At 35.9% G+C, this 27,182-nt stretch overlaps 1 protein-coding gene across 4 annotated transcripts in view; it reads left to right on the forward strand.

Annotated features, from left to right (window-relative positions):
* Positions 1 to 26,105, forward strand: part of LOC148940642 (serine protease 42-like) — a 71,408-nt gene extending 45,303 nt beyond the window's left edge. For all 4 annotated transcript variants that reach the window (XM_089104728.1, XM_089104727.1, XM_089104725.1 and 1 more), the window contains exons 3-5: positions 14,160 to 14,401; positions 22,111 to 22,352; positions 25,925 to 26,105. In XM_089104728.1, coding sequence (XP_088960854.1) covers positions 14,160 to 14,401; positions 22,111 to 22,352; positions 25,925 to 26,104 — 664 coding nt within the window. In that variant the 3' untranslated portion in view covers position 26,105. The remainder of the gene's footprint in view (positions 1 to 14,159; positions 14,402 to 22,110; positions 22,353 to 25,924) is intronic.
* Positions 26,106 to 27,182: the final 1,077 nt, after the last annotated feature.

The raw sequence follows: 27,182 nt of genomic DNA on the forward strand, positions 1-27,182 counted from the left end.
CTGAGACCTTAGGCAGGCTTAGGTCATCACTTCCACAAAGTTAATTTCAATTTACCTCTGGCCATGACCTACTAGTCCGGACGACTTCGCGGTAAATATAAAAAATTAAAGATTGACTAAATGATTTATTTTTCCCGTTATATAGAATACTTATTTCAGATTTACAATGTATTCACATTTTTGACACTTATTTTTTCCAATTTCTAATAAAATATTGGTTGAACACTAATTTTTGAAGAATAATTCTTAATGTAGATAAACTGAAAATCTAAAATAAATGTTCTAACCAACTGACTTAAGAAAATTATCGAGTCGAAATTTATTTTTTTATTTTTTATACAAAACACCTTATCATTAATCAGACATCAAAAGAATTATTTTTCAAAAATTAGTGTTCAACAAATACTTCATTAGAAGTTTGAAAAAGTAAATGTGAAGCCAAATGGTTTTAGGCTTTTAACTACTATTAAAATCACTGCTCACGCTCCTGCTTAACCTCAGCCTTTTCAGAGTTCCACTGTTAATCTCCTGTAAACAAATTCGAATTTTCTTTAGGTCCTTTCTTATGAGTTTCTCCTCATTCTTTCCTTCAAAGGCTTAGTCCCATAAAAATTTTTTATCAGATCTAAACATTCCTAATAAAACAAATAAATTGTTGCTTTAAAAGGTTATGTTATTTCATCTGTGTAAAATACAATCAAATATATCTTTCTTTGATATAATCAAAGAAAGATAGAGACAAACACGTTTACGTTTTTCACCACGCAGAAAGATTCTTGCATGGAATAATTGCCGCGCGCGGAGTTAAGATAAGAATCTTAACTGACAGAAAAAGGATATCGATGAATATCTACATTAACAGTTTTCCTTCCGGTTTTTTGTCTGAAAAAATTCTTTTTTTGTAAAATAGTGGTACTTAGCAAAAAAGTACCACTTTTGCCAAAAAGTGTCCTAACAGTGGCAGGTGTCCCGAAAAATGCCATTTTTAAAAAAAAGTGTCAAAAATGACAATAAAGTGTCACCAGTGGCAACCCTGATCGAATAAGCATTTTTTGAAGTTCTTGAATTTAATTTTTATGTTTTATTAGTTGAGGGTTTACTACAATTCAAAGAACAAAAGAGCAAGAAAAGCTAAGAGTGTATTTTTGTGCCACTATTTTAATAGCTGTTACCATGTTAACCTGTCATTGGGCCAGTGACTGCATAGCCTTACGCGTCTTTTCATCGATTTTCGTGACTGGAGCTCTTGAGCCCAGTGACTAAAAACCCCACTGGTGACATCACACAACAACTCAGCAATGCAAAAACATCCACTAAGCTCACTGGTGTCCCACAAGAATATCTAGTGACCTCTTCAACGATTGGGCCAGTGACGCAAAAATGAGCTCTAACATTTCCGTTCATATTTTTCATATTTTTTCCTTGAACTCTTGGCAATGGACAATCCTCATTTTAGTTATTTCATTCCCACTAATTTTTGATTGTGAATGTGCTTTCACGCTGATACTCTAAATGCTCGTGTTTTTTTTATAAAGATGCTTTCATATTGATACTTAAAATGTTAGTTGACTGTTCCTATGTCCTAGTCCCTGGAGACATCTTAAAAAAAATTTAATGGGAGTGGCGAGAGTTCTCGTGAAACTTATTCTATTCAGGTTGTGATGAAAAGATTAGATGGCATAGCTGTCTTATTGATTTTTCACTAGTTTTTGCCAAATAAATTATTTGAAAGAGTTAGTGTCTGAACCAGTATTAGTTGTGTTTATCATACGGTCATCAATAGCTATGATCTATGTTCGTGGCATTCTCTTCAGCATTTTCGGAGAAAAGAAAAGTTTCAAGCACCTAAATGCACTGTAATAATCCAGATAGTCCATTTTATAAAAAAAAACGGGATGTAAAACTCAATGTAGACAAATATTGCTGTCCCTTTTTTCTGTTTTCTCAAAAGAAAAAAATACTAATCCTTAGGCTTAGTAGTTCTGATTTTTCAATTTCATCTTCTTCCGTTCCTTTTTCACGCTATGAAAAAAGACTGCTCAGCAAAAAAAGAGAAGAAAGAAATCTGTGATACGAGTTCCTATTTTATACAGTAACTACCATTCGTGTTTTAGCGGGTTTTTAGGAGGGGGACCGGAAAGTTGACGAGAGTGGAAGTCCTGCGCAAAGCCGGAAATCAGCACCGACTAAGTAAAATCAACAATTTTTTTTTATAGTTGATGCATGGCAATAGAACCGAAATTTCATGTTAGAGAATTTAAAGATGCGGGAAACGACGTGGGGGTGATCCCAAGCGGATTGGCCAATATATTTGAATTTGAAAAGCTTGTTGATATGAGTGATTGGAATTTCAAAGGGTATGAATGATTCGATTGGAAATTCAAAGGGCTAGTGCCATTTTTAATAGTCGAAAGTAATTGGAGGGCAACTAGCCCCCCCCCCCCACGCCCATCATTCCCCCAAATACATCCAATAAAAATTTTTAGATTGCTATTTTGTTGAGCGTAGTTGATTCCCAGATAGAAAATATCTTTTCGTGGAGGACACTCCCCTACAACCCTCGGGGCAAGGGTTTTAAGTTATGCCCTGGGGGTATATAAGGTTTTTATAGAATGTGTTGTCGTAGAAACTTCAAAAAAGGCTCACTCGATTGGAAATTCAAAGCGCTAGTACACTTTTTAATAGTCGAGTGATTGGAGGGCAACTAGCCCCCCACCCCCCCCACCCATCATTCCCCCAAACACATCCAATCCAAATTTTGATATAGCCATTTTGTTCAACGTAGTTGATTTCCAGATAGAAAATATTTTTGAGAAGGATACTCCCCCACAACCCTCGGGGCAAGGGTTTTAAGTTATGCCCTGGGGGCATATAAGGTTTTTATAGAAGGCGTTGTCGTAGAAACTTCAAAAAAGGCTCATTTGATTGGAAATTCAAAGGGCTAGTGCCCGTTTTAATAGTCGAAAGTGATTTGAGGGCAACTAGCTCCCCCCCGTGCCCATCATTCCCACAAACACATCCAATTAAAATTTTGAGATAACCATTTTGTCCAGCGTAGTTGATTCCCAGATAGAAAATATGTTTTTGAGGAAGACACTTCCCTACAACCACTCGGGGCAAGGGTTTTAAGTTATGCTCTGCGGGTATATAAGGTTTTTATAGAAGGTGTTGTCGTAGAAACTTCAAGAAAGGGTCATTCGTTTGGAAATTCAAAGGGCTAGTACCCTTTTCTAATAGTCGAAAGTGATTGGACGGCAACTAGCCCCCCCCCCCCACGTCCATCATTCCCCCAAATACATCTAATCAAAATTTTGAGATTGCCATTTTGTTCAGCGTACTTGATTTCAAGATAGAAAATATGTTTTCGAGAAGGACATTCCCCCACAACCCTCAGGGCAAGGGTTTTAAGTTATACCCTGAGGGCATATAAGGTTTCGATTGAAGGAGTTGTCGTAGAAAATTCAAAACTGGTTCATTCGATTGGAAATTCAAAGGGCTAGTACCCTTTTTAATAGTTGAAAGTGATTTGAGTGCAAATAGCCCCCCCGTCCATTACGCCCTTTATTCCCCCAAACACATCCAATCAAAATTTCTAGATATCCGTTTTGTTCAGCAAAAATAATTTCCAGATAGAAAATATGTTTTTGAGGAGGACACTCCCCCACATCCCTCAGGGCAAGGGTTTTAAGCTATGCCCTGGGGGTATATAAGGTTGTTAAAGAAGGCGTTGTCGTAGAAACTTCAGTAAAAGCTCATTCGACTGGAAATTCAAAGGGCTAGTGCTCTTTTTAATAGTCAAGAGTGATTGGAGGGGAACTAGCCCCCCCCCCACAACCAACATTCCCCCAAACACATCCAATAAAAATTTTGACATAGCCATTTTGTTCAGGGTAGTTGATTCCCATATAGAAAACATATTTTTAAGGAGGACACTCACCCACAGCCCTCAGGGCAAGGACTATAAGTTACGCCCTGGGGGCGTATAAGGTTTTTATTAAAATCTTTGTCGTAGAAACTAAAAAAAGGCTCATTCGATTTGAAATTCGAAGGATTAGTACCCTTTTTAATAGTCAAAAGTGATTTTAGGGCAACTAACCCCCTCTCTCGTCCACCTTTTCCCAAAACACATCCAATAAAAATTTTAAATAGCCATTTTATTCAACATAGTTAAAAGTTTTGGAAAATACGTCTTTAAGGATGACAGCCCCTCCCCCCATAGCCCTCAGGGCAGGGGATGCAAGTTATGCCCTCGGGGCATATAAAGTTTTTCTTGAAAGAGTTGTCGTAGAAACTTCAAAAGGGCTCACTCAATTGGAAATTGAAAGGGCTTGTGCCTTTTTTAATAGTTCAAAGCGATTGGATAGCGACTAACGCCCCACTCACGCCCACCATTTTCCCAAAGACATCCAATCAAACTTTTGAGACATCCCTTTTTTTCAACGCAGTTGAAAGTTCTGGAAATTAAGTCTTTCAGGATGATAAGCCCCTCAGAGCCCTCAGTGCAAGGGTTGTAAGTTTTGCCCTGGGGGCATATAAGGTTTATATAGAAAGTTGTTGAATATGATTTATAGAATAGATTTTAGTCCTCCTTAAATCCAATTTGTATATGTTTAAAAACTAAATGTTGACTTAAGATTAAATCAAAATGCACTGTGATAATGCTAATTCCCAATAAAGCATCACAGCAGTATCCCAAGAACGGCTGAGGGTATTATGTTCAAACGCTTGGGGCTACTTCTGCTCTAAAAATTTAACCAAATCCAAATAGCGTAAGAGTATCCAAGCTATCAAAGAAAGTAAATAGATTTTTTTGCGATTGGTGTCAAGTTTTCTATTACAGGTCAGCTAGAGGAGTTATGAAACTAAATTAAACAGTATTATTTGTGTCCAGATTTTTACAAGGGTGTATGCTGTTAAAAATTGCTGAAAATCTTTCTCCGGAATACAGATAGCAGGCCAAGCTATTACCAAGCGTGAAACTACCACAAATCAGCATTGATAAATAAATGAAACGCAAAACGAACAGAAATTACAATAAATAACCGAGTCGAACTAAAAACGAGCAGAAACTAACATAAGTTGGGCGCAAAACCCCTATGCCTTCCCAAGGCCAGAACAAAAATATTGATGAATGTGCATTGTCAGTTTAATATACATATACTGATATATAGTAATCAAAATGTTAATATTGTTTGATTTATTAAAGTTATAAAAGTGAAAACATTTAGGAACAACAAAGCCAGTCTTCAAATGAACAGAAATAAGAACCAGTAAAACCAGCTCCAAAATGTAACTAGTTAAAAAAACGAGCATATTTATAACACTTACTGCAAAAAAATCTCCATTTTAGACTACCAACTTAGTTTTTAAATGAACAGAGATTAAAATGAAAAATAAAGCCGGACTTCAAACAAACAAAAATAAAAACCAGTAAGACCAGCTCCAAAATATGATTATTTAAAAAAAACAGCATATTTATAACTTTAAATGCAAAATTTTTTTTGTTTAGACTACCAACTACATTTTCTGATGAAAAAGATTAAAATGAATAATAAAGCCAGTCTTCAAACGAACAGAAATAAGAACCAGTAGGACCAGCTCCCAAATGTGACTAGTTAAAAGAAGAGCACATTTATATCTCTACCTGCAAGAAAATCATCTTTTTAGTATACTGACTTCATTTTCAAATGACAGAGATTCAATTGAATAATAAAGCCAGATTTCAAACGAACAGAAATCAGAACCAGTAAAACTAGCTCCCAAATGCGACTAGTTAAAAACAAGAGTGAATTTATAACTCTAAGTGCAAAAAATCTTTCTTAGACTAACAAATTCATTTTCAGGTGAACAGAGATTAAAATGAATCATAAAGCCAGTTTTGAAACGAGCAGAAATAAGACCAGCTCCCAAATATGACTAGTTAAAAAAAAAGCATATTTATAACTCTAACTGCAAGAAAATCTCCTTTGTAGAATACCGACTTCACTTTCAGATGAACAAAGATTAAAGTAAGTAATAAAGCCAGTCTTGAAACGAACAAACATAAAAACCGGTAAGACCAGCCCCCAAATACGACTAGTTAAAAAAATCTAACTCCAAAAATTTTTTTTGAATATCAACTTCATTTTCAGATGAACAGATTAAAATGAACAATAAAACCAGTCTTCAAACGAAAGGAAATAAGAACCAGCATAATCAGTTCTCAAATGGGACCAGTAAAAAAAGAGCATATTTATAACTCTATTTAAAACAAAATCTCCTTTTTAGACTACCAGCTTCAATTTCAGATCAACAGGGATTAAAATGAATAATAAACCCAGTCTTGAAACGATCAGAAACAAGAACCAGTAAGACCAGCTCCAAAATGTAACTAGTTAAAAAAAAGAGAGCATATTTATAACTCTAATTAACAAAAAATCTCCTTTTTAGCCTACCAGCTTCATTTTCAGATCAACAGAGATGAAAATGAGTAATAAAGCCAGTCTTAAAACGAACAAAAATAAAAACCAGCTCCCAAATGCAACTAGTTAAAAAAGAGCATATTTATGAATCTAACTGCACAGATTTTTAGAATACTAACTTCTTTTTTCGATGAAAAGAGATTAAAATGAATAATAAAGCCAGTCTTCAAACCAACACAAATAAGAACCAGTAAACCCAGTCTCCAAATGCGACAAGTTAAAAAAAAGAGCATGTTTATAACTCTAACTGCAAGAAAATCTTTTTTAGACTATCAAATTCATTTTCAGATGGACAGAGATTAAAATGAACAATAAAGAAAGTCTTGAAACGATCAGAAATAAGAGCCAGTTAGACCAGCTCCCAAATGTGACTAGTTAAAAAAAAGAGCATATTTGTATTTTATAACTGCAAAAAATCTGCTTTTCAGACTACCAACTTTATTTTCAGACGAACAGAGATTAAAATGAAGAATAAAGCCAGTCTTCAAACGAACAAAAATAAAAACTAGTTCCCAAATGCGACTAGTTAAAAAAGAGCATATTTATGACTCTAACTGCAACAAATTTTAGCATACCAACATCATTTTTCGATGAACAGAGATTAAAATGAATAATAAAGCCGGACTTCAAACGAACAAAAATGAGAACCAGTAAGTCCAGTTCCCGAATGTTAAAAAATGAGCATATTTATAACTCTAACGGAAAAAATCTTTTTTTTAGAATACCAAATTCATTTTCAAATGAACGCAGATTAAAATGAATAATAAAGCCAGTCTTGAAACGAGCAGAAATAAAAACCAGTAAGACCGGCTCCAAAATGTAACTAGCTAAAAAAAGAGAACATGTATAACTCTAACTACCAAAAAATCTCCTTTTTAGACTACCAACTTCATTTCCGATAAACAAAGATTAAAATGAATAATAAAACCGGACAGCAAACGAACAAAAATAAGAGCCAGTAAGTCCAGTTCCCAAATGCGACTAGTTAAAAAAAGGTGAATATTTATAACTCTAATATAAAAAAAATCTTTTTTTTGAATACTAACTTCATTTTCAGATGAACAGAGATTAAAATCAATAATAAGACCAGTCTGAAAAAAAGCACTAGTAAGACCAGCTCTCAAATGTGACAAGTTAAAAAAAGAGCATATTTATAACTCTAACTATAAAAAAAAAAAATTATAGAATACCAGCTTCATTTTCAAATAAACAGAGATTCAAATGAATAATAAAGCGAGTCTTCAAACGAACAAAAATAAAAACCAGCAAGATCAGTTCCCAAATGCGACTAGTTAAAAAAAAGCATATTTAGAACTATAGCTGACAAAGATCTTTTTTTAGAATACTTACTTCACTTTTAGATGAACAAAGATTAAAATAAATAATGCGACGAGTCTTTAAACGATCAAAAATAAGAAGCAGTAAGACCAGTCCCCAAATGTGACTAGTTAAAAAAGAGCATATTTATAAGTATAACTGCAAAAAAACCTCTTTTTTGAATACCAACTTCATTTTCAGATGAACAGGGATTAAAATGAAATTAAAGCTAGTCTTGAAACGAGTACAAACGAGAACCAGTAAGACCAGCTTCAAAATGTAACTAGTTAGAAAAAAGAGAGCATATGTATAACTCTAACTGCAAAAAATCTCCTTTGTAGACTACCAACTTCCTTTTCAGATGAACAGAGATCAAAATGAATAGTAAAGCCGGACCTCAAAGGAACAGAAATAAGAACCCGTAAGGCCAGCTCCAAAATGTAATTAGTTAAAATAAAGAGCATATTTATAACTCTAACTGCCAAAAAAAATCCTTTTTATACCACCAAATTCATTTTCAGATGAACAGAGATAAAAATGAATAACAAAACCGGACTTCAAACGAACAAAAATAAGAACTAGTACGTCCAGTTCCCAAATGCGACTAGTTAAAAAAAGAGCATATTTATAACTCTAACTACAAAAAAAATCTTATTTTAGAATACCAACTTCATTTTCAGATGAACAGATTAAAATCAATAATAAGACCCGTCTTCAAACGAACAGATATAAGAACAAGTAAGACCAGCTCCCCAATGTGACTAGTTAAAAAAACATATTTATAACTCTAACTACAAAAAAATCTTTTTTTTTTAGAATACCAGCTTTATTTTCAGATGAACAGAGATTGACATGACTAATAAAGCCAGTCTTGAAACGATCAGAAACAAGAACAAGAAAGACCAGCTCCAAAATGCAATTAGTTTAAAAAAAAGAGAGCATATTTATATATTTAACTGCAAAAAAATATCCTTTTTAGACTACCAACTTCATTTTCAGATGAACAGAGATTAAAATGAATAATAAAGCCGGACTGCAAACGAACAAAAATAATTCCCAAATGCGACTAGTTCAAAAAAGAACAAATTTATAAATCTAACTGCAATTTTTTTTTTTTTTAGAATTCCAACTTCATTTTCAGATGAACAGATATTAAAATGAATAATAAGGCCAAGCTTCAAGCGAACAAAAATAAGAACCAGTAAGACCAGCTCCCAAATACGACTAGTTAAAAAAAGAGCATATTTATAGCTCTAACTGCAAGTAAATGTCCTTTTTAAAATACAGACTTCATTTTCAGATAAGCAGAGATTAAAATGAATAATAAAGCCGGACTTCAAACGAACAAAAATAAGAACCAGTAAGACCAGTTCCCAAATTCGACTAGTTAGAAAAAAGAGCATATTTATAACCCTAACTGCAAGAAAATCTCCTTTTTAGAATACCGACTTCATTTTCAGATGAACAGAGATTAAAATCAATAATAAGACCAGTCTTTAAAAAAAGCACTAGTAAGACCAGTTCCCAAATGTGACAAGTTAAAAAAAAGCGCATATTTATAGCTCTAACTATAAAAAAATCTTTTTTTTTATAGAATACCAGCTTCATTTTCAGATAAACAGAGATTCAAATGAATAATAAAGCAAATCTTCAAACGAACAAAAATAAAAACCTGTAAGACCAGTTCCCAAATGCGACTAGTTAAAAAAAAAAGCATATTTAGAACTATAGCTGACAAAGATCTTTTTTTTAGAATAATTACTTCATTTTTAGATGAACAAATATTAAAATAAATAATGAGACAAGTCTTTAAACGATCATAAATAAGAACCAGTAAGACCAGCTCCCAAATGCGACTAGTTAAAAAAAAGAGCATATTTATAACTCTTAACTAAAAAAAATCTTTTTTTAGAATACCAAATTCATTTTTAAATGAACACAGATAAAAATGAATAATAAAGCCAGTCTTGAAACGAGCGGAAATAAGAACCAGTAAGACCAGCTCCAAAATGTAATTAGTTAAAAAAAAGAGAAAATGTATAACTCTAACTGCCAAAAAATCTCCTTTTTAGACTACCAACTTCATTTTCAGATAAACAAAGATTAAAATGAACAATAAAACCGGACTTCAAACGAACAAAATAATAGCCAGTAAGTCGAGTTCCCAAATGCGACTAGTTAAAAAATAGGGTATATTTATAATTCTAACTGCAAAAAACCTTTTTTTAGAATACCAACTTCATTTTCAGATGAACAGAGATTAAAATGAATAATAAAGCAAGTCTCAGAACGAGCGGAAACAAGAACCAGGAAGACCAGCTCCAAAATGTAACTAGATAAAAAAGAGAGCATATTTATAACTCTAACTGCAAAAAATCTCCTTTTTAGACTACCAACTTCATTTTCAAACGAACAGAGATTAAAATGAATAATAAAGCCAAACGAACAAAAATAAGAACCAGTAAGACGAGTACCTAAATGCAACTAGTTAAAAAAAGCATATTTATAACTCTAGCTGTAAAAAGATCTTTTTTTAGAATAGCAACTTCATTTTCAGATGAACAGAGATTGAGATCAATTTTTTTTTTTTTATTCCAATATTAACGGTGCCAGTTACTTCAAGGTATCTGATATGCCGCTATTCATTTACCTCGTTCCGAAACCTCGAGGTTTAAAATGTCTTTTCAACCTTCTTTTGAAGGTGTCAACAGAGGGATTTGCAGGAATAATATCCCCAGGAAGATCGTTCCAGATAGAAGTGCAACACCGGAGGAAGCTGTTCCTCAAGTATTCGGTTCTTGGCGTATCCTCCTTTAGACAATTGGACCGAGCTGTGTGCCTTCGTGTCTGCCTTCTCGGCTGGACAATGGGCACAATTCGAGAGAGCTCGTCTGAGGGAGGCGAATTCATGTACTTGCAGAAAACAGCCATCGACGCTACATCAAACCTTTCATTTAGAGACTGGAGCGATTCTTGTGTAGAGGCGCAGCCCCCCTATTTGCCCTATTCTGGATCTTCTGAATTGCGACCAACAGCGTTTTCGGACCACCAGCATATAGCGGGCATCCATATTCAAATAAGAACCAGTAAGACCAGCTCCAAAATGCGAAAAGTTAAAAAAAGCATATTAACAACTTTGTAGAAAGTCTCAAAGTTTATTCTTTAGACATAGAAACCCAGGTCACCTAGAACAGAAAGGTAAGAATATTACATCCTTCCTCCTTTCCAAACTATCGAGCTGGTACAAAAATATAATAAAACAAATTCCACTTTTAAATACTAAACACACTGCCATAATTCTCATTTTGAATAAGGGTGGCTCCTAGGCCAAACTTCGAAGCTTCAACTTATAGTTCGATGTTCCCTGCTTTTGGATAAAAAAAAATGCCAATGAGCTGCAAATGGATTCTTTGATGTTGTTCCCACTATCGTGTTGTGGTTCCCACTTGAGCTGTCGCTGTTTTGCTAGGTTACGTCGGGGCTGATTTAGTGATGCTAGATTGGGAATGTACCTTGCTAGGTAGGTCATCATTCCCAGTATGGTCTGTAGTTCATCCCTGGTAGATGGGGCTCTCATTTCTTTCCGTGCACGGACCTTTCGTGGGTCTGGGTAGATACCACCTTTTGATATTATAAGTCCAAAGTATGGTATGCTGTCGGACCCAAACACACATTTTTTAGGTTGAATATCACAGTTCTTTCGCGTGCTCTGATTAGTACACTGCGAATGGTTTCCCCAAATATAATGATGTCCTCGACTATGACAGAAAAACCTTTGAAATCTTCAAATGCCTCTTCCATGGAGCGTTGAAATTCATCCTACGGCATGCGTTTGAACATGTATTGGCCGTATGGAGTGTAAAATGTTGTTAGTTGAGGTGATTCGTTGTCAAGGACGAGAGACCAATATCCATGACGGGCATCCAGCTTGGTGAAAAATTTAGCACCGGAGTGTTTTAGTATTGCTTCGTCGAATGTGGGCATTTGGTGGTGGGGTCTTTTGATGGCCTTGTTCAGGTCCTGTGGGTTAATGCAAACCCAGAGGCTTTTGTCAGGCTTTTCGACCACAACTGCAGCATTTACCCAATCTCTTGGGTAAGTAACCTTTTTGATGACCCCAAGTGCTTCCATCCTGTCTAGTTCCTTCTTGAACCTGTTTTGGAGAGATATTGGGATGCGTCTGGCTGGTAAAGCCTTAGGTTCGGTTCCTTCTTTGAGTGTTATGTGACACTCACCTTCGAGCTGTCCTATACCTTGGAATACGTCTTTGAATTCCTCTATGAATGGGGTTGGTTTTGTCACGGTTTTTATTTGATGTCGTTGATTTATTACGTTCACCATTCACCACCTTTTTGCTGCTTTTCCATACCTTTGCAAAATGGTTTGGTTTGTCACAGTTACTGTATATTTCTCCTTTTGTGGGAAGTTGAGTAATCCCCTCCACAGAAATAGCATTGTCTTACAGATGGGGTATGGTTTGATTTCTTTGCCCTCCTAACAAAATCCACTTCATGCTTTATGCATGTTTCTTGATAAGCTTAGCTGCCACATGTATCAGGCTGTGACATTGTCCTGAGCTGCACCTGGGTTTGTATATGTGTTCGCACTATTGTAATTGCTTGTGACAGAGTTAGATTGGAACCTGCTTGGAGGAGTTTCTCTTTGACTTTTGCTGAAGAGATGCCACATACAAGTCTGTCTCTTACCATTTCATCTCTCATGGCTGTTGTGGAATATGCACATTCACGAGCCAAAAGATTCAGATCACTTATGTATTGATTCACTGAATCACCATCTCGTTGATCATGTTTATGAAAGAGATATCTTTGAAACACTGTATTGCACTGAGGGAGGAAATATTCACTGAACTTGTCCATGTACAGTTGAATTTTGTCATGTTCTTCAGCTGTAATTGTAAAGGTGTTAAAAATGTCTCGCCCTTTATCTCCAAGCCCAATCAGCAGGATGGCGCATTTCACTTTTTCTGTCTTTCCGCTAAGGGGTCCTTGGAACATCAGTTTTGCATGGTTCTTAAATCTTGTCCATGCCTCTTTAAGGTTATCACTTGTCCAGTCCATTGTAGGGTATGAGACGCTGGCTTCCATGGTTTTTTGGAGGATCTGACACCATGTAGAAAGTCTCAACGTTTTTTATTCTTTAGACATAGAAACCCAGGTCAGCTAGAACAGAAAGGTAAGAATATTACAACTCTTGCTAGATAGGAAATATCTAGCAAGATAGGGAATCTTGCTTCTTAGACTACCAACTTCAGTCTTGAAATGAACAGAAAGAAGAACCAGTAAGACCAGCTTCAAAATGCAACTAGTTAAAAAAAAGAGCATATTTATAACTCTAACTGCAATAAAAATATTTTTTATAGAATACCAACTTCATTTTCAGATGATTAGAGATTAAAATGAATAATAAAGCAAGTCTTCAAACGAACAAAAATAAGAACCAGAAAGACCAGTTCCAAAATGCGAAAAGTAAAAAAAAAAACATATTTATAACTTTAACTGTAAGGAAATCTTGCTTCTTAGACTAACTAACTTCAGTCTTGAAACGAAAAGAAACAAGTACCAGTAAGACTAGCTTCAAAATTCGACTAGTTAAAAAAGAGTGTATTTGTAATTCTAACCCCAAAAAATCTTTTTTTTAGAATACCAACTTCATTTTCAGATGAACAGAGATTAAAATGAATAATAAAGCCGGACTTCGAACGAACATAAATAAGAACCAGCAAGACCAGTTCCCAAATGCGACTAGTTGAAAAAAGAGCTTATTTATAACTCTAACTGCAAGAAAATCTCCTTTTTAGAATACCGACTTCATTTTCAGATTAATAGAGATTAAAATGAATAATAAAGCCGGTCTTCAAACGAACTGAAATTAGAACCAGTAAGACCAGCTCCAAAATGCGAAAAAAAAGAAGCATATTTATAACTTTAACTGTAAGGAAATCTTGCTTCTTAGACTACCAACTTCAGTCTTGAAACGAACAGAAATAGGAACCAGTAAGATCAGCTCCAAAATGTGATTTGTTAAAAAAAAAGAGCATATTTATAGCTCTAACTGCAAAAAAAAATATTTTTTTTAGAATACCAACTTCATTTTCAGATGAACAGATATTAAAATGAACAATAAAGCCAGTTTTCAAACCAACAGAAGTAAGAATCAGTAAGACCAGCCCCTAAATGCGAAAAGTTAAAAAAAAGCATATTTATAACTTTAACTGTAAGGAAATCTTACTTCTTTGGCTACCAACTTTATTCTTGAAACGAACAGAAAGAAGAACCAGCAAGACCAGCTTCAAAATGCGACTAGTTAAAAAAAAAAGAAAAAATATTTGTATCTCTAACTGCAAGAAAATCTCCTTTTTAGACTACCAACTTATGTGCAGCTAGGCGTCCACGATGTCAGAAATAGCTCAAGGACAGAGTTAGTTCAAGTCAAACGATTTGTTCATTTTCGTAAGAGTGAAAGACCTCCTGATTTATACATGGCCAGAAATGATATAGCTGTAGTTGAATTGAACAGACCAGTTAAATTTAACGATCGAATTCATCCAATTTGTTTGGGAGCATTCCAAAATGAAGCAAAAATAAGGAACTTCACTGTTGCGGGTAAGCTTTGTCTACAACTGGTGCATAACAGTATACTCTAGGCTTACTCAATGACCTTGTATAAATTAGTTATTTAAATTGTGTCTATGGGCCAAACTTGCGTGAAAATACAAACTAAATCATGCTTTAAGAATACACAGACTAAACAAAGCCGACCCTAAAGAGGGCAACAAAACTCAAAAAAGAAATTCGATTGAACTGATTTGTTTTCGCGGATCCACCTAAAATTCCTGGAAGTGTAAACTCGGCCAAGGAAGCCTCTGTTAAGACAAAAAAGAAGAAAGAAAACAAATTTGGTTGTATTGATTCATAACATCAAATAACAATAAGAAAATTTACCTTAATAACTAAAAGTAACTTTCTTTATATACACAGCCATGACATGCTAATACTTGACTGACAAAACAAAACATAAAATTACTCTTTTAATAGAATGTTGAGTTAAGCTACACCTATATTCAAGGCTATCTACAGAAGGGGTCAGTTTGCCTTCAGCCCTATGGATGACGAAAAATTACATAAGTTTACAATCCAAATAAACAAAATCCTCTCCGACATCCATCCCAAAACTTAAAGTAAAAATATTAAATATAAACTACTGCACAAACCAACGGCGGATTGAACATTTTGGCAGAATATTCAAGACTTGCCCATTGTTTACACAACAGCCCAAAACTTTAGCTCATAAATTAAAATCAGTTCATAAACCGGAAAAAAAAATCGAAATATTCTTACCAATGAGCAATGATTTAACTATGACAAGGCAATACAACACAGTATTCAATAGTCTAAATTAATATATAGAAACAAAATCTACTTCCCATCCCCCCCCCCCCTGATAAAAACTATAACAGCAAAAAAAAACATGAACTTAAGTTCATGCAATTAATTTTATTCTTACTTGCTTACTTAATCTTTATGCTGGGGAGGGGTCGAAAACGTCGTCAGCCTTCTCCACGTGGGGTGACATCAAAGCATAGAGCAAAATTCCAGCCTGGTCCACTATTTTCCTGAAACTTACATCCGGACAGAACCTCTTGGGCCTTCCTCTTGGATGTTTCGAGCCAAAACTAATTGGTTCAAAGTCATAAAGAATCTGATCTGGAGTGTCCGCAGGCTATCATGACTGACAAAGTCTGTCCATCATGATCCCTCGATTCTCCAAAGTCACTTAGATTTAAGAGTGTTGATACGGTGCTGGACCGCTGCAACTGTGGGCCAAGTCTCAGCGCCATACAGCAGAATTGAACAGATGGAGTCTCCAAGGATCTTAATTTTGATCGTTGGTCTCTACCAACGATGGTAGAGACCTTTGCCCTGCGGGCAACAGTTTCAGGGTCGATGCGGCCGTCCTCTGATATAATCCCTCTGATGTCAGAGCACTCATTCTTGGAACCTTTTCTCTTCCACAGCGGTAGGATCACTGCTGTACGTCATTCTTCCAGGAAAATCTCCAAGTCTCATATTGCATTGAACAGCATTTGGAACCAATACAGCGTAGTGCCGTCACCACTCTTGAGCAGCTCCGCAGATGTTCCACAGATGCCAGGAGCTTTGCAGTTTTACGGTTTTTCCAAAACATTTTGAAATTCTACCACTGAGAACGGTTCATTGTTAACAATGCACAGATAGTACATTTTCTTTTGACTGAGCATGCTGGCTAGTGAGATCACTTAAGTTTTTTTTACAGGGCTCCAACATCCTTTTTCGTGGCAGCTTCTTGTATTGGCACCAACGAATGACCTCAGATCTCTACGTATCAGTTTATTCCTTACACCATTGAGATGTTGATAGCTCTTCATTTTCCTCTGCAGCCTTGCCTGTCTTCAAAGCGTTATGACGTCCATAGCCTCCTGTGACAGCCATGACTTTTTAATCTGAGCTTGTTAGCCAAGAGTTATCTTAGCTGCGTCAGTAACTTCAGTTTGAAACGAGTGCCATTTGACTTCTATATCCAAAAACCGGGACAGGCTTTCAAAACGGTTCTGTATCTCGACTGCGTAACGCTCTTTGATCGCAGGAGTATTGAGACGGCGGATATTTAGCATCACAATACGCTGATCAGCCCTTTGGGATTTTAACTTAAGACGACTTTTTGCAGCTACAAGGCCATAATAAGTGTTACTAAGGTCAGTACCACGAAAAGAGTGGCAATTGGAAACTGACGACCTCTGCCGCCGAGAGAAAATGATATGATCATTTATTTTATTTGTGACACCGTCATTACTATACCATGTATACTGGTGAATTCAAGGTCTTTCAAAATTGCGTTGAAGATAACAAGCTGATGATCGCTGCAAGGCTGAAGGAGGCGGTTTCCATTGTCTTTAGTTACGTCTGGTGCAACATGTCCCATGACGTCTTTTCTGATGTCTTTGGTATCACTAACGTTCGTGTTGAAGTCCCCAAGAAGAAGATGAAGCAGTTGGGAACGGCAGAAGATATCAGTTGCGTAAGGTCTTTATCGAGCTGGTCCTTAAAATCGGGATCCGTCTCATTTTTTGGTCTATAGCATACAACTAAAAAGAGTCTTCTATGACGATGCTTCAGGCAGCCTGAAAAGAGACGCTCTGAAATGGTATTATGAGATATAAGCACTTTTCTTGCTCTTTTACAAAGAACCAGACCAGCACCAGCTCTTGTGGTTTTCACTAGTATCCGACCAAATGAGACTATAGGGGTTGCTGATGAATTTCTCACCTTTTCCTTTCAAATTTTAACGCCAGCAATAGAGACAGAATACTGTGTGAGTTCATTTGCGAGAAGTAATTCGGCGCCTGGATAATTATCAGTGCATATAATTAGTTTAGCCTTTTCGACCTACCGTAGTTGTCCTCCAATAGAGGATCCTCCCAGGATGGTGTTCTAATTCACCATGCAATTTAACTCATTACTGAGAGAAGGTCTGTAACTGACGGAACGTGTCCGCACACCGATGGACCCTGCTGAGTGTAAATCTGAGGGGCCTTCTTCCTGCGCCGCCTGTATTTACAGCCCCCGGGCGAGGTTGCTCCAGATTCTACTATGGGCCCTCATAGACTGGGTCTCCTTTAGTCCACAACTCTTACTCAATGGAGGTACCCAACATATCCTCAGGAAGTTCCCCCTATCCGCCACCTGGGGGCGCTCTGCGTGGCCTTGGGAAGGCCCCTACAAAGAAGGGGACTCAAGAAGTATTCAGTCAGTACTGAGTAGATACAGTTTTATTTCAGTTTATTTCTTGTTTGTTATTTTTCTCCCTTCCCTCTTCCTTACTTTTTTTCTTTTTTGTTCTTTTGTTTTTCTTCTCATTATAAACCTGAGAGGCAATGTAACATAGTTTTTTTTATTATACACATCACAAATAATAATAATAAGTATCACTATCCTTCACCCCCTCCCCCCCTCCCAAAAAAAAGTGAGTTAATTTCCTTTCTTTACCACTTCATTAACATATTTAAAGACTTGAATGATTGTTCTTTTGAAGTCGTCTACAGGATTCCCTGGAACTCCAGTGAACCACCTTCAAGAAATTTACTTTTTAAATGAGAAAACTGCTGACTCCCAGCCAGAATATGTGTTACATCCTCAACTCCTGTGTTGCATCTAGGACAAGATTCTCATTATAGGCCAGCCTTTTTCTTTCAATTTTTATATTTTCTTTTAAAAAACGAGTATAATAAATATATGAAAACGATCTGAAACAAAATCTTATAATAATTATATATTAAAACAAACAGGAATTAGAATCAAAGAATAATTGGGACCCTAAACGAACAAAAATTGTAATGAGCTATCACATAAAAGTAATTCAGCTATGGATAAACAGATGAATCCCTAAACGGACAGAAATTACCACGAGTAACAGGGGGGTCACTGATCCCTTAAACCCTCTAAAAGTCAGAGCTTAAAGGATGAGTGGGCACTATTAATGGGCCACTTAACCTTTAAACCCTCTAAAAGTCAGAGCGTCAAGGATCAGTTGCCACTGATAATGTGCCACAGATCCTTTAAGGCCTCTAAAAGTCAGGGCGTTAAATATCAGTGGTCATTTCTAATGGGCCACTGATACTTTAAATCCTCTAAAAGTCAGAGCGTAAAGGATCAGTGACAACAAAGACCAACAAAAAGACGAAAAAGAAACACACCGAGGTTCAATATTTTAACCAACAAACACCAATCATAATAAAATTCAAATCCTAAAAATATAACAAGCTATCCCCTCAAAGATGATTCCCTATGTTTAATTCCTAAGCGAAGAAACTTGTACAACTGTTTAATGGCATATGCGTTCCTCTCAGCCATATACTCAATTAACCAGCATTCACTCCCAAACACTCGTCCAAAACATTCATTCCGTAACTCATACAGCTCTTCATACTCGGATACAAAATGAAATAAATTCTCATTCACACATCCACACATAGGCCAAAAATAGGGGCCAGTCGCCAATCTAAACATTTCCAAAAATTTCCTTCTCTCACCTAAATCAAAACTATCCCCTCTTACCAACAACAAATTCTTCAAATTCTCTTGCAATAGCTGTTTTCTGTTACTCCCCAAATCAAAATATTGATTCAAAACGTAAATTCATCCAGCAATTGCAGACGAGTGCTGATTTTGTAATTTCTAAGCATCCCTATGCTGGCCTTTTCTTAGTTGGCGATGCCCACGCCTTAAAATGGATTCTTTTTGCTCCTCACTTTAAGTAAAACAAATCGTTAAAATACCAACGAATCGAGGAAATAGCTCTCTTGTTGATATTTTAACTAATATGCATAATTTGTACAGCCCCCACTCAGCTTTGCCACAATTAGGTGGGAGCTATTATCCTTCGATTCTTTTACCCCCCTCCTCAAATTTTAAGCATTATTTCTCAATAGCTTGTGGGGCCTACCGCCCTCTTCAAAATTCTGGTCTTCTTTCTTTTGGTATGTGGCTGAATACTGAAGATTGGTCTTGATATTTATAGTTTAAAAAATCTTGATGAGAAAATGGCTACGTTCCACAAAAAGCTAATTGCTAAATATCAAATTTGTTTCGCAGAAAAAAGATTTAAAAGGGGCTCCAGTGCCTTTTATTTTGGTTACACTTTATTAACCAAACTATAAAAACACTAAGTGAATCAAATTAAAGCTTTTCAAAAATGGTAAACTGGACGAAGCCAATAAACTAAGAAAATCAACTAAAAGAGACATTTGTAAATTGGCACGATCGTAATACAAAAATAAGGTCGAATAATTGCTCTCTAATAAACCGAAAAATTTATATTCTGAGATTAAAAAGCTGTGTGACAGGAGGCTTGAGCAGCTTAACTTCAATCTATCCGAGGCCCCTGATGTTACAGCCAGTGATCTAAATAAATTCATCGCTTCCATTGCCCAGAGCCTTCCAGCATCGTCTGACCAATTACCAACAGGAGCCCTTTCCCCTTCTCTTCCCACTATTTCCCCGTCTGAGATAGAAAGAAGAATTGGAAAACTAAGAAAAAGAAGTGCTTGTCGTTTGGATATCCTCTTTCCTCTTATTAGTGCCTTCAGTGACTTCCTTTCTAAGCCCTTGTCTGTCCTATTTAACCAGATTACCGAGTTTGGGCAAATTCCAACAATTTGGAAACAGGGTTTCATAACCCCTTTGAAAAAAAACGGAAAGCTTGGTTTTGAAAGCGTCCGTCCTATTACTCTTATTCCTATTTTCTCGGAACTTTATGAAGGATTCCTTGCAGATTGGCTAAAGAAGAAAATCCTACCTCTTACTGACCTGAGGCAATTGGGGAACCTAAAATCCACTTCTACTTTCTACGATCTCATTTCTCTTATTGACGACATCGGGAAAATCCTCTAAAAGCCTGATTTCTGGCTAAGTTTAATTTCCATTGACCTTCAGAAAGCATTTGACCTTATTAACCACAATATTTTAGCTGAGAAACTTGTCAGCGAGTTCAATATTGATCCCTTACTGGTGAAATTGGCTGCCTCCTTCTTAAAAAATAGATCGCAGGTTGTCAAATACCAGAATCATTACTCAAATCCTCTCCCTGTACACAATGGCATACTCAAAGGTACTCTCCTAGGTCCCTTCCTTTTTTCAGTCATTATTAACAGCTTCACGAAGGAATTTCCTTACCGATGGAAATTTTTTTGATGACCTAACGGTTTTTGAAACTTGTTACGGAAATTTAATAAGCGACCCTATGAGTATCCTCAATGAAATTAAAGATGAGGTCTTGGACTTAGACATGATAGTAAACCCTCTAAGTTCGGCCTATAGTACCGATTTGTTTCCTCAAATCCTCGTCCTATTTTCTTAATCCTATCCCTTCTAAGATTTTTGTGTCCTCATGTAAATTACTTGGCGTCAAAATTTCTTCAAATTTAAATTGGGATATCCACGTTAAAGACGTCATCCATAGAGCTAATGTGTCTATCACCCTCCTTAAGCTCCTAAATAAATTTAGCGTCACCCTTTCCCATTCTTTAAGAATTTATACGTCTTAAGTCACCCCGCATCTCGGATATGCTTGTCAAGTTTGGCAACCTGTTATCTCTCTCGAAGAATCGGAAAAATTGAATCAATCCAAACAAGAGCCTTGCGAATAATTTTCAAAGAAGGCAAGGTGCCATACTCTCTGCTCCTAAAAAAAAAATGCTAGTTTGGAACTCCTTGAGCGGAGGAGGGTTTCGTTTTGCCTTCGTTTAGCAAAAAAATGCAATAACAAACCATTGGACGGCAAGTATTTTCCCAAATGTCACTCCCCACCCAGATTACGGCCGCCTCGAGCTGCTTCTGAGACCATCCCTATTTTGTCCCCCATTCGCTGCGTTACTTCCAGATATGACAAACTTTTATCCCGTTCATCACAAAACCAATGAATAAATTATCCCACTAGTTTCTCCCTTTTCTCATTGGCCGATGGTTCTTGCACTTATTTGCTTGTTTTGCCCCCCCCCCACTCTTTTTTTAGTTTTCTTTTACTTTTTATATATTTTATATTTCATTCTCTTTTTTAGTGTTTATTCCCTTATTTTTGTCCCCTCCCCCTTTCTTGACCAGTTTTTATCTTCTTAACTTTTTTATTGAGTTTATATAGTTAAATTATTGACACTTTCTAGTGTCCTCTTAATTAATATATATATATATATATATATATATATATATATATATATATATATATATATATATATATATATATATATATATATATATATATATATATATATATATGTATGTATATATATATATATATATTATATAAATATTATATAATATAATATATATTATGTATATTTATATAATATATTCTATTATCCCTTTTAATTTTTTTTTCAGACTTGTATTTGTTTAAGTTTAGTTTGACCAGATTTTATATTTTAACTTTTTAATTGACTTTTTACAGTAAGATTATTGACTCACAAATGACTATTCATTGTGATTTTTCTTTTTCGTTGTTGTTTTTTTAATTTTTCCCAGTTTTTGTGTAACCATGTGATTTGTTGACTCCGAGGTCTGAATTTAGCCCTTTGTGGGCTTGTGATAGAGATTTTTTCAAAATAAATATCTTATCTTATCTTTATAAAGTAGGAGTCCTAAATTTTGAGGTAGTCACGGCCAAAGTAGGAGTCCTTACTTAGTCCTTACAAAGTAGAAGTACCAAATTTGAAGGTATCACGGCCATACGGTCTATAGTCGTAAAATAAGTCGTATAGTTTTTCCCAAATAATTTTTTATAGGTTGGGGTAAAACTTACGATGACCCTATTCGCTTTTCTGAATTGGAAGAAGTTGGAGCAACTGAATTAAACGCCCCCGATCGGATTCTACCCCGGTCACTCAACCCTGTTCCCATTTTTGTCCCAGTTTCTCCCGTACTGCGCCATGTCGAAGTTACCGTTCTAGATACTGCTTGCAAAGCTTTTAACCGCATTAAACAAATTTGTGCTGGATCTGAAAGAGGAGAAAAAGACGCATGCCAGGTAATTTTTTTTATTCAATAGTTTTTAGACCTTACCAGCCAGATTATTTGGTGAGTCCAGTTATAATAGAAACCGAGACAAAAACAAAGCTTGATATAAAGCTTTTGTATTAAAAGCTTGATATCAAAGCTTGATATCAACAGCATTTGTATTAGCGTAGATAGCATCAGCTATCTCGTATTTACTAAATAGCCTATAAAAAAAGCAACAACGAGATAAACATAAGTTTTATAATGCCATAAACGCTGTAAACATACAATACAAGGAAAGATAACGAGGGAATTGGTGAAGACAATGAGTAGCACAGTGAATGTAATCTCAGTGGATACTCCGACTGTAGCTGCAACAGCCATCATCAGGTGGTGGGAGCAGACTCCCACTAGATAAGTGGGAACAAAACCTCACAACGTATACAAAAATATGGGTTCAAACCAAAATCCATGATTTCGAAGCAAAATACAATATGCTGGAATAGGACTTCACCAATTTCTTTTCCTGAGCAGATAAATAACAAGCTCCCAAAGAGGTACGTTCATAAAAAATTATTTTCCGTAGAGATTTTTCTCGAGAAAAGCTTCCTTTTGATAAAATGTTCCTGTTTCCTGATTCATTTGGGCCCCTTTAGCTCTTTAAACCTATTGTTTGCACAACTCTTGACCCCTCCCCCAACTCTTGACCAGAAGTCGAGAGTTGGGGACTACAACTCTCAATTTCCGACCGAATGAATATTCTCCAAAGTTTCTACAACCACGAGGAAAAGGCTGGGGATGAGGAAGGGGCAGGCCCCCTCCTATACAGAATAAATTCTTCTAATTTCGGTGTTTAATGTTACTCTTTACTTTCATAACAACAGCATAGACCAGAAATATTCCCAGAAATCAAGTAGGATTAAATATCAATTTCTACCTTCAGCTGAAGGAGAGTAAGGATGTTTTGACATTAAAATGCACCCTTTGAGGCATCTGACCTCCCCCTAACAGCCAGTGATGGTTCTGGTCTCTCTTGCGTCCAAGCAAAATCTTTTTTAGCGTCCCTACCCCTATGTCTTGCAAAAATTTTCAGGCCAAATTTCGACAAAATTTTCATTTATTAAGAAAATTTCTATTTATTTAAATCTGACTTTTCTTACTTTACATTGGAAAAAAAAACTAACCATTGCAGGTTCAATTTGCTTATTGCCAGCTGCACCCTCTACTTTATTTTGACGAAGATTAAATTTGAAAATTACAAAATGATTATAACTGTTAGATTATTTATTTGAAATGTTACACTTCTAAAATTTCTGCACCTGGAGCAAGGACTCCCTCTGTCTCCCCCCCCCTAAGACTTCCTATGCTTAAAGAAGTGAAAAGGGGCATGAAGGGGGGTTGGTTTGTCCTCCGATAACTTTTAAATCTGAAAAAGGGCACTGGAACTTTTGATTCTCAATTGAATGAGCCCCCTCCAACCCTTATGTGCACCCATCCCATAAAAGCCTTATATGAACCCCCTTCGAAGCTTTTTCGACCATCCCTTCATAGGAAGTGTCTCTGGAAAAAAAAGGAAAAAATTATAACCCATTGAACCCTCATGGCTCTTTACTCTGGGCAACGCCAAATCATTGCCCATGACTTAGACAGTGATTAGAACTTTCGATTTCCCTTCTGATGAGCATCCGAAATTATTTGGGGAAATACGTTGGGAGGGGGGCGGAGGTCATCGGCAGGGGGAGTTCTCTGGGGGATGCCAATACTCAGTCGAATTAGTATAGGCTTAGGCTCGAGTCACGGATTAAAAGAATAAAAAAGAACATGGATAGGACAACAGCTATTAAATTTCATGAAGGAAGTAAGACAGCCTAGGGAAGGAAAAGAAGAGACAGATAGAGAGGGGAGGGGGTTGTTAATAAAAATTATTGCAGGGAGAAATGCTCAAATGCCATAAGAATCGCCTATAATAGATCTAATGTGCGCCACAAACCTCCAACCGATGAAAGAAAACGAATATATAAACTTGCAAATCCCTTATTTTGAAAAAGTACGGAACTGAGTGGGTGGCCGGAGGAGCACTGGGTGACAATGATACAGTCCAATTTGAATCACAAGGCAAAACCTCACTACGCGGCTTTGCTAAGGCAGTACGCAAGAAACTTTCAAAAATCAAAAGGACTGATTTCTTGGCGATTTGAAATATCTGGAACACTTCCGCTAGAAGGTGAGAATGGAAACAAAAAGATATTCAGAGGCCTGGAGAGGATTCAAATAGGGACTGACAGATTTACAAGGGAAATGGTTAGAATTAGATGAATATACTATGATAGAAGATGCTGAAGAGCTAAAAGAAAAAAATTAGGGAAATGCTCCAACAAATTACGATGGAACAGTTTTAGAAAATACATTTTGGGAGCAAATAATATATTTATAAGAAAAACAACCACAAAAGAGCGAAGAAATGGCAAAAATCACAGACCATTATGTCGAAATTAGAAAGGATACATTATATTCATCAAGAGCAAAGCTGGGAGTAATAGCAAGAGTTGATACTATTACACGGAACAAAAAAGTACATTTCAGCACAAAAAGGGGAGTTTACTTGTTACAAATGTGACACTTAAGTGCATTTTGCTTGAAATCACCCTAATAAAGATGAGGAAAAAACCAATAAAACGACAGCCTGGGCTCATAATAATGAAAAAAATTATGCGTTCAAAGAGTGGCACAATATCCAGGGTAAATTAAATGGACAGTTGGTAGAAACAGCTATTGACTCTTGTAGTGGTCAAACTTCCGTACGAGGTAATTGGTTAACAAAAAGAAGCTAACACTTCAGATACAGTCGCGACGCTGTGTTTCTACGGAGATTAACACCCATGCCCGTAAGCTGGGGTTAGAATAGAAATGACAAAGAAAGACAGCATTGTACAGAGAAAAACAATAAAGGTAGGCTTAGTACCGGCTCTTGCAATAGATGGCCTTATAGTAGGGGACTTTGGTACTTAATTACGATATTAGCATATTTGTGAAAACCCTTTTTTTTTCACTGAATTGAAATTTATGCTCAATAAATAGCTAAATATATGTTTCAGACGCATTCATATATAATATTTGAAGCACTATAGTTAGTTTTTACTAAAGCTCATTTGAAAGTTATTGTTAGAACGTTTTTAGTTTCGTAATGCCGTTTAGAGTCGATTTTGAGTCTAAGTGGACAAACAATTGAATATCAGCTTAACCATGAAACTCACCTGAACTTATATGTATTAAGCTAAAGTATACTACAGAAAGAACATAGTTTTGCGAACTCCTTTCAGCTTTTCTTTCATGTCACCAGCAAAGGCTTTTTATCAGGTGTTGTAAGCAACTGTCGCCACCATCAAATGTGCTGTCACCATTAAAAGTTTTGTTTTGCCACTATTAAATGTGTCGTGTATTGCAATCATTAATGTATTGTGGTTAAATGTCTTGCAACCGCTCAGATGCGTGTTGGATATTTACCTGATTGCCCGTGGCAACACATTTTCTTTATTATCTGGAATTCGGAAGCGCTTTATCACAATTTTTGAGGCCCATTTAATCCCTACTCCTTTGTTTCAGGGAGATTCTGGCGGCCCATTAATGATAAAGTTTGATCGACGTTACTACATTGCTGGCATTACAAGTAGAAACGCTGCCGGTGGCAAATGTGGTGATGCAGGAGTATATACCCGAGTTTCGTTTTTTTTAACTTGGATAGAAAATATTGTTAAAGTAAAACGTATTAAAGTTAAAAACTAAGTTAAGCTGCTTACTAAATCAGTATTTCCAGGGATTTTTTTTTTTTGGAAAAGAGCTAGATTGCAACTCAAACATCCAGATTATGAAAGTGAAACCATTCATCACAAGGCCGTATCGAGGGCGGGGTACCGGGTTTAACCCCCCATCCCCTGAAAAATACTTTTCAGAATTTATAAAATATTTATTGACATAGAAGGGTCGGGCATTTAGTACTATTTCAGCAGAGGCGCCTCAAAAGGCATGGGACAAAACACAATACAAATGTCGAGTTAACACTTTCTGTTTTATGATTCCTTTTTCCACTGACCCGGTATATCTCCCGAAAGAGTTATCTTTATTATGAATATCAAGTACATTACAGGAACTAGTATGTATGTCTTTACAGGAAAATAGTATGTCTTTTTAGCAGCCTCGTAAAAACATTACAAAATACACATACACAACTTCTTTATAATTTTCTTTTAGTTTTTTGGATGTACCCCCCCCCCCTCCGTGCAAAAATCTTGGATATTCCCTTGGTACCAAGTAACTAAGCTTTAAAATTTGGTAAATTTTTGTTTCGACCAATTTTGCCAGAATTGAGGTTTCTGTAAACCTTCTAAGGACACAACCACAAGCAAGAAATTTTACAAAGACATTTGATAAATCTTCATTTTTAACGATTTTTGCCAGAATTCGCGTCTCCGTAATCCTGTAAGGAAACAAACACCATATTAAACAATAAATTTCCATTATCGCTCAACAATGAGAAAATGTCCAAAACTCTAAGCAAAGCCAATCTGACAGCTGTTCAAGGCCAAACACCTCAAAATAAATACTCTCTTATTTCTTTAGTTTTAATGCTATCAAAACGGATGAATTTTCTTTTTCTATATTGCAGATTTAGAAATATATATATATATATATATATATATATATATATATATATATATATATATATATATATATATATATATATATATATATATATATATATATATATATATATATATATAGACATAGGTAAGTATAGATAGACTCTTGTCGTCCCATTTCAACTAACAGACATAAAATTGCTCTTTTTCTTGTGCCTTAAAGT

This window comes from Artemia sp. Qi Xiang Cuo, chromosome 19 (assembly GCF_049724085.1).
Source record: "Artemia sp. Qi Xiang Cuo chromosome 19, ASM4972408v1, whole genome shotgun sequence".
NCBI lineage: Eukaryota > Metazoa > Arthropoda > Branchiopoda > Anostraca > Artemiidae > Artemia > Artemia sp. Qi Xiang Cuo.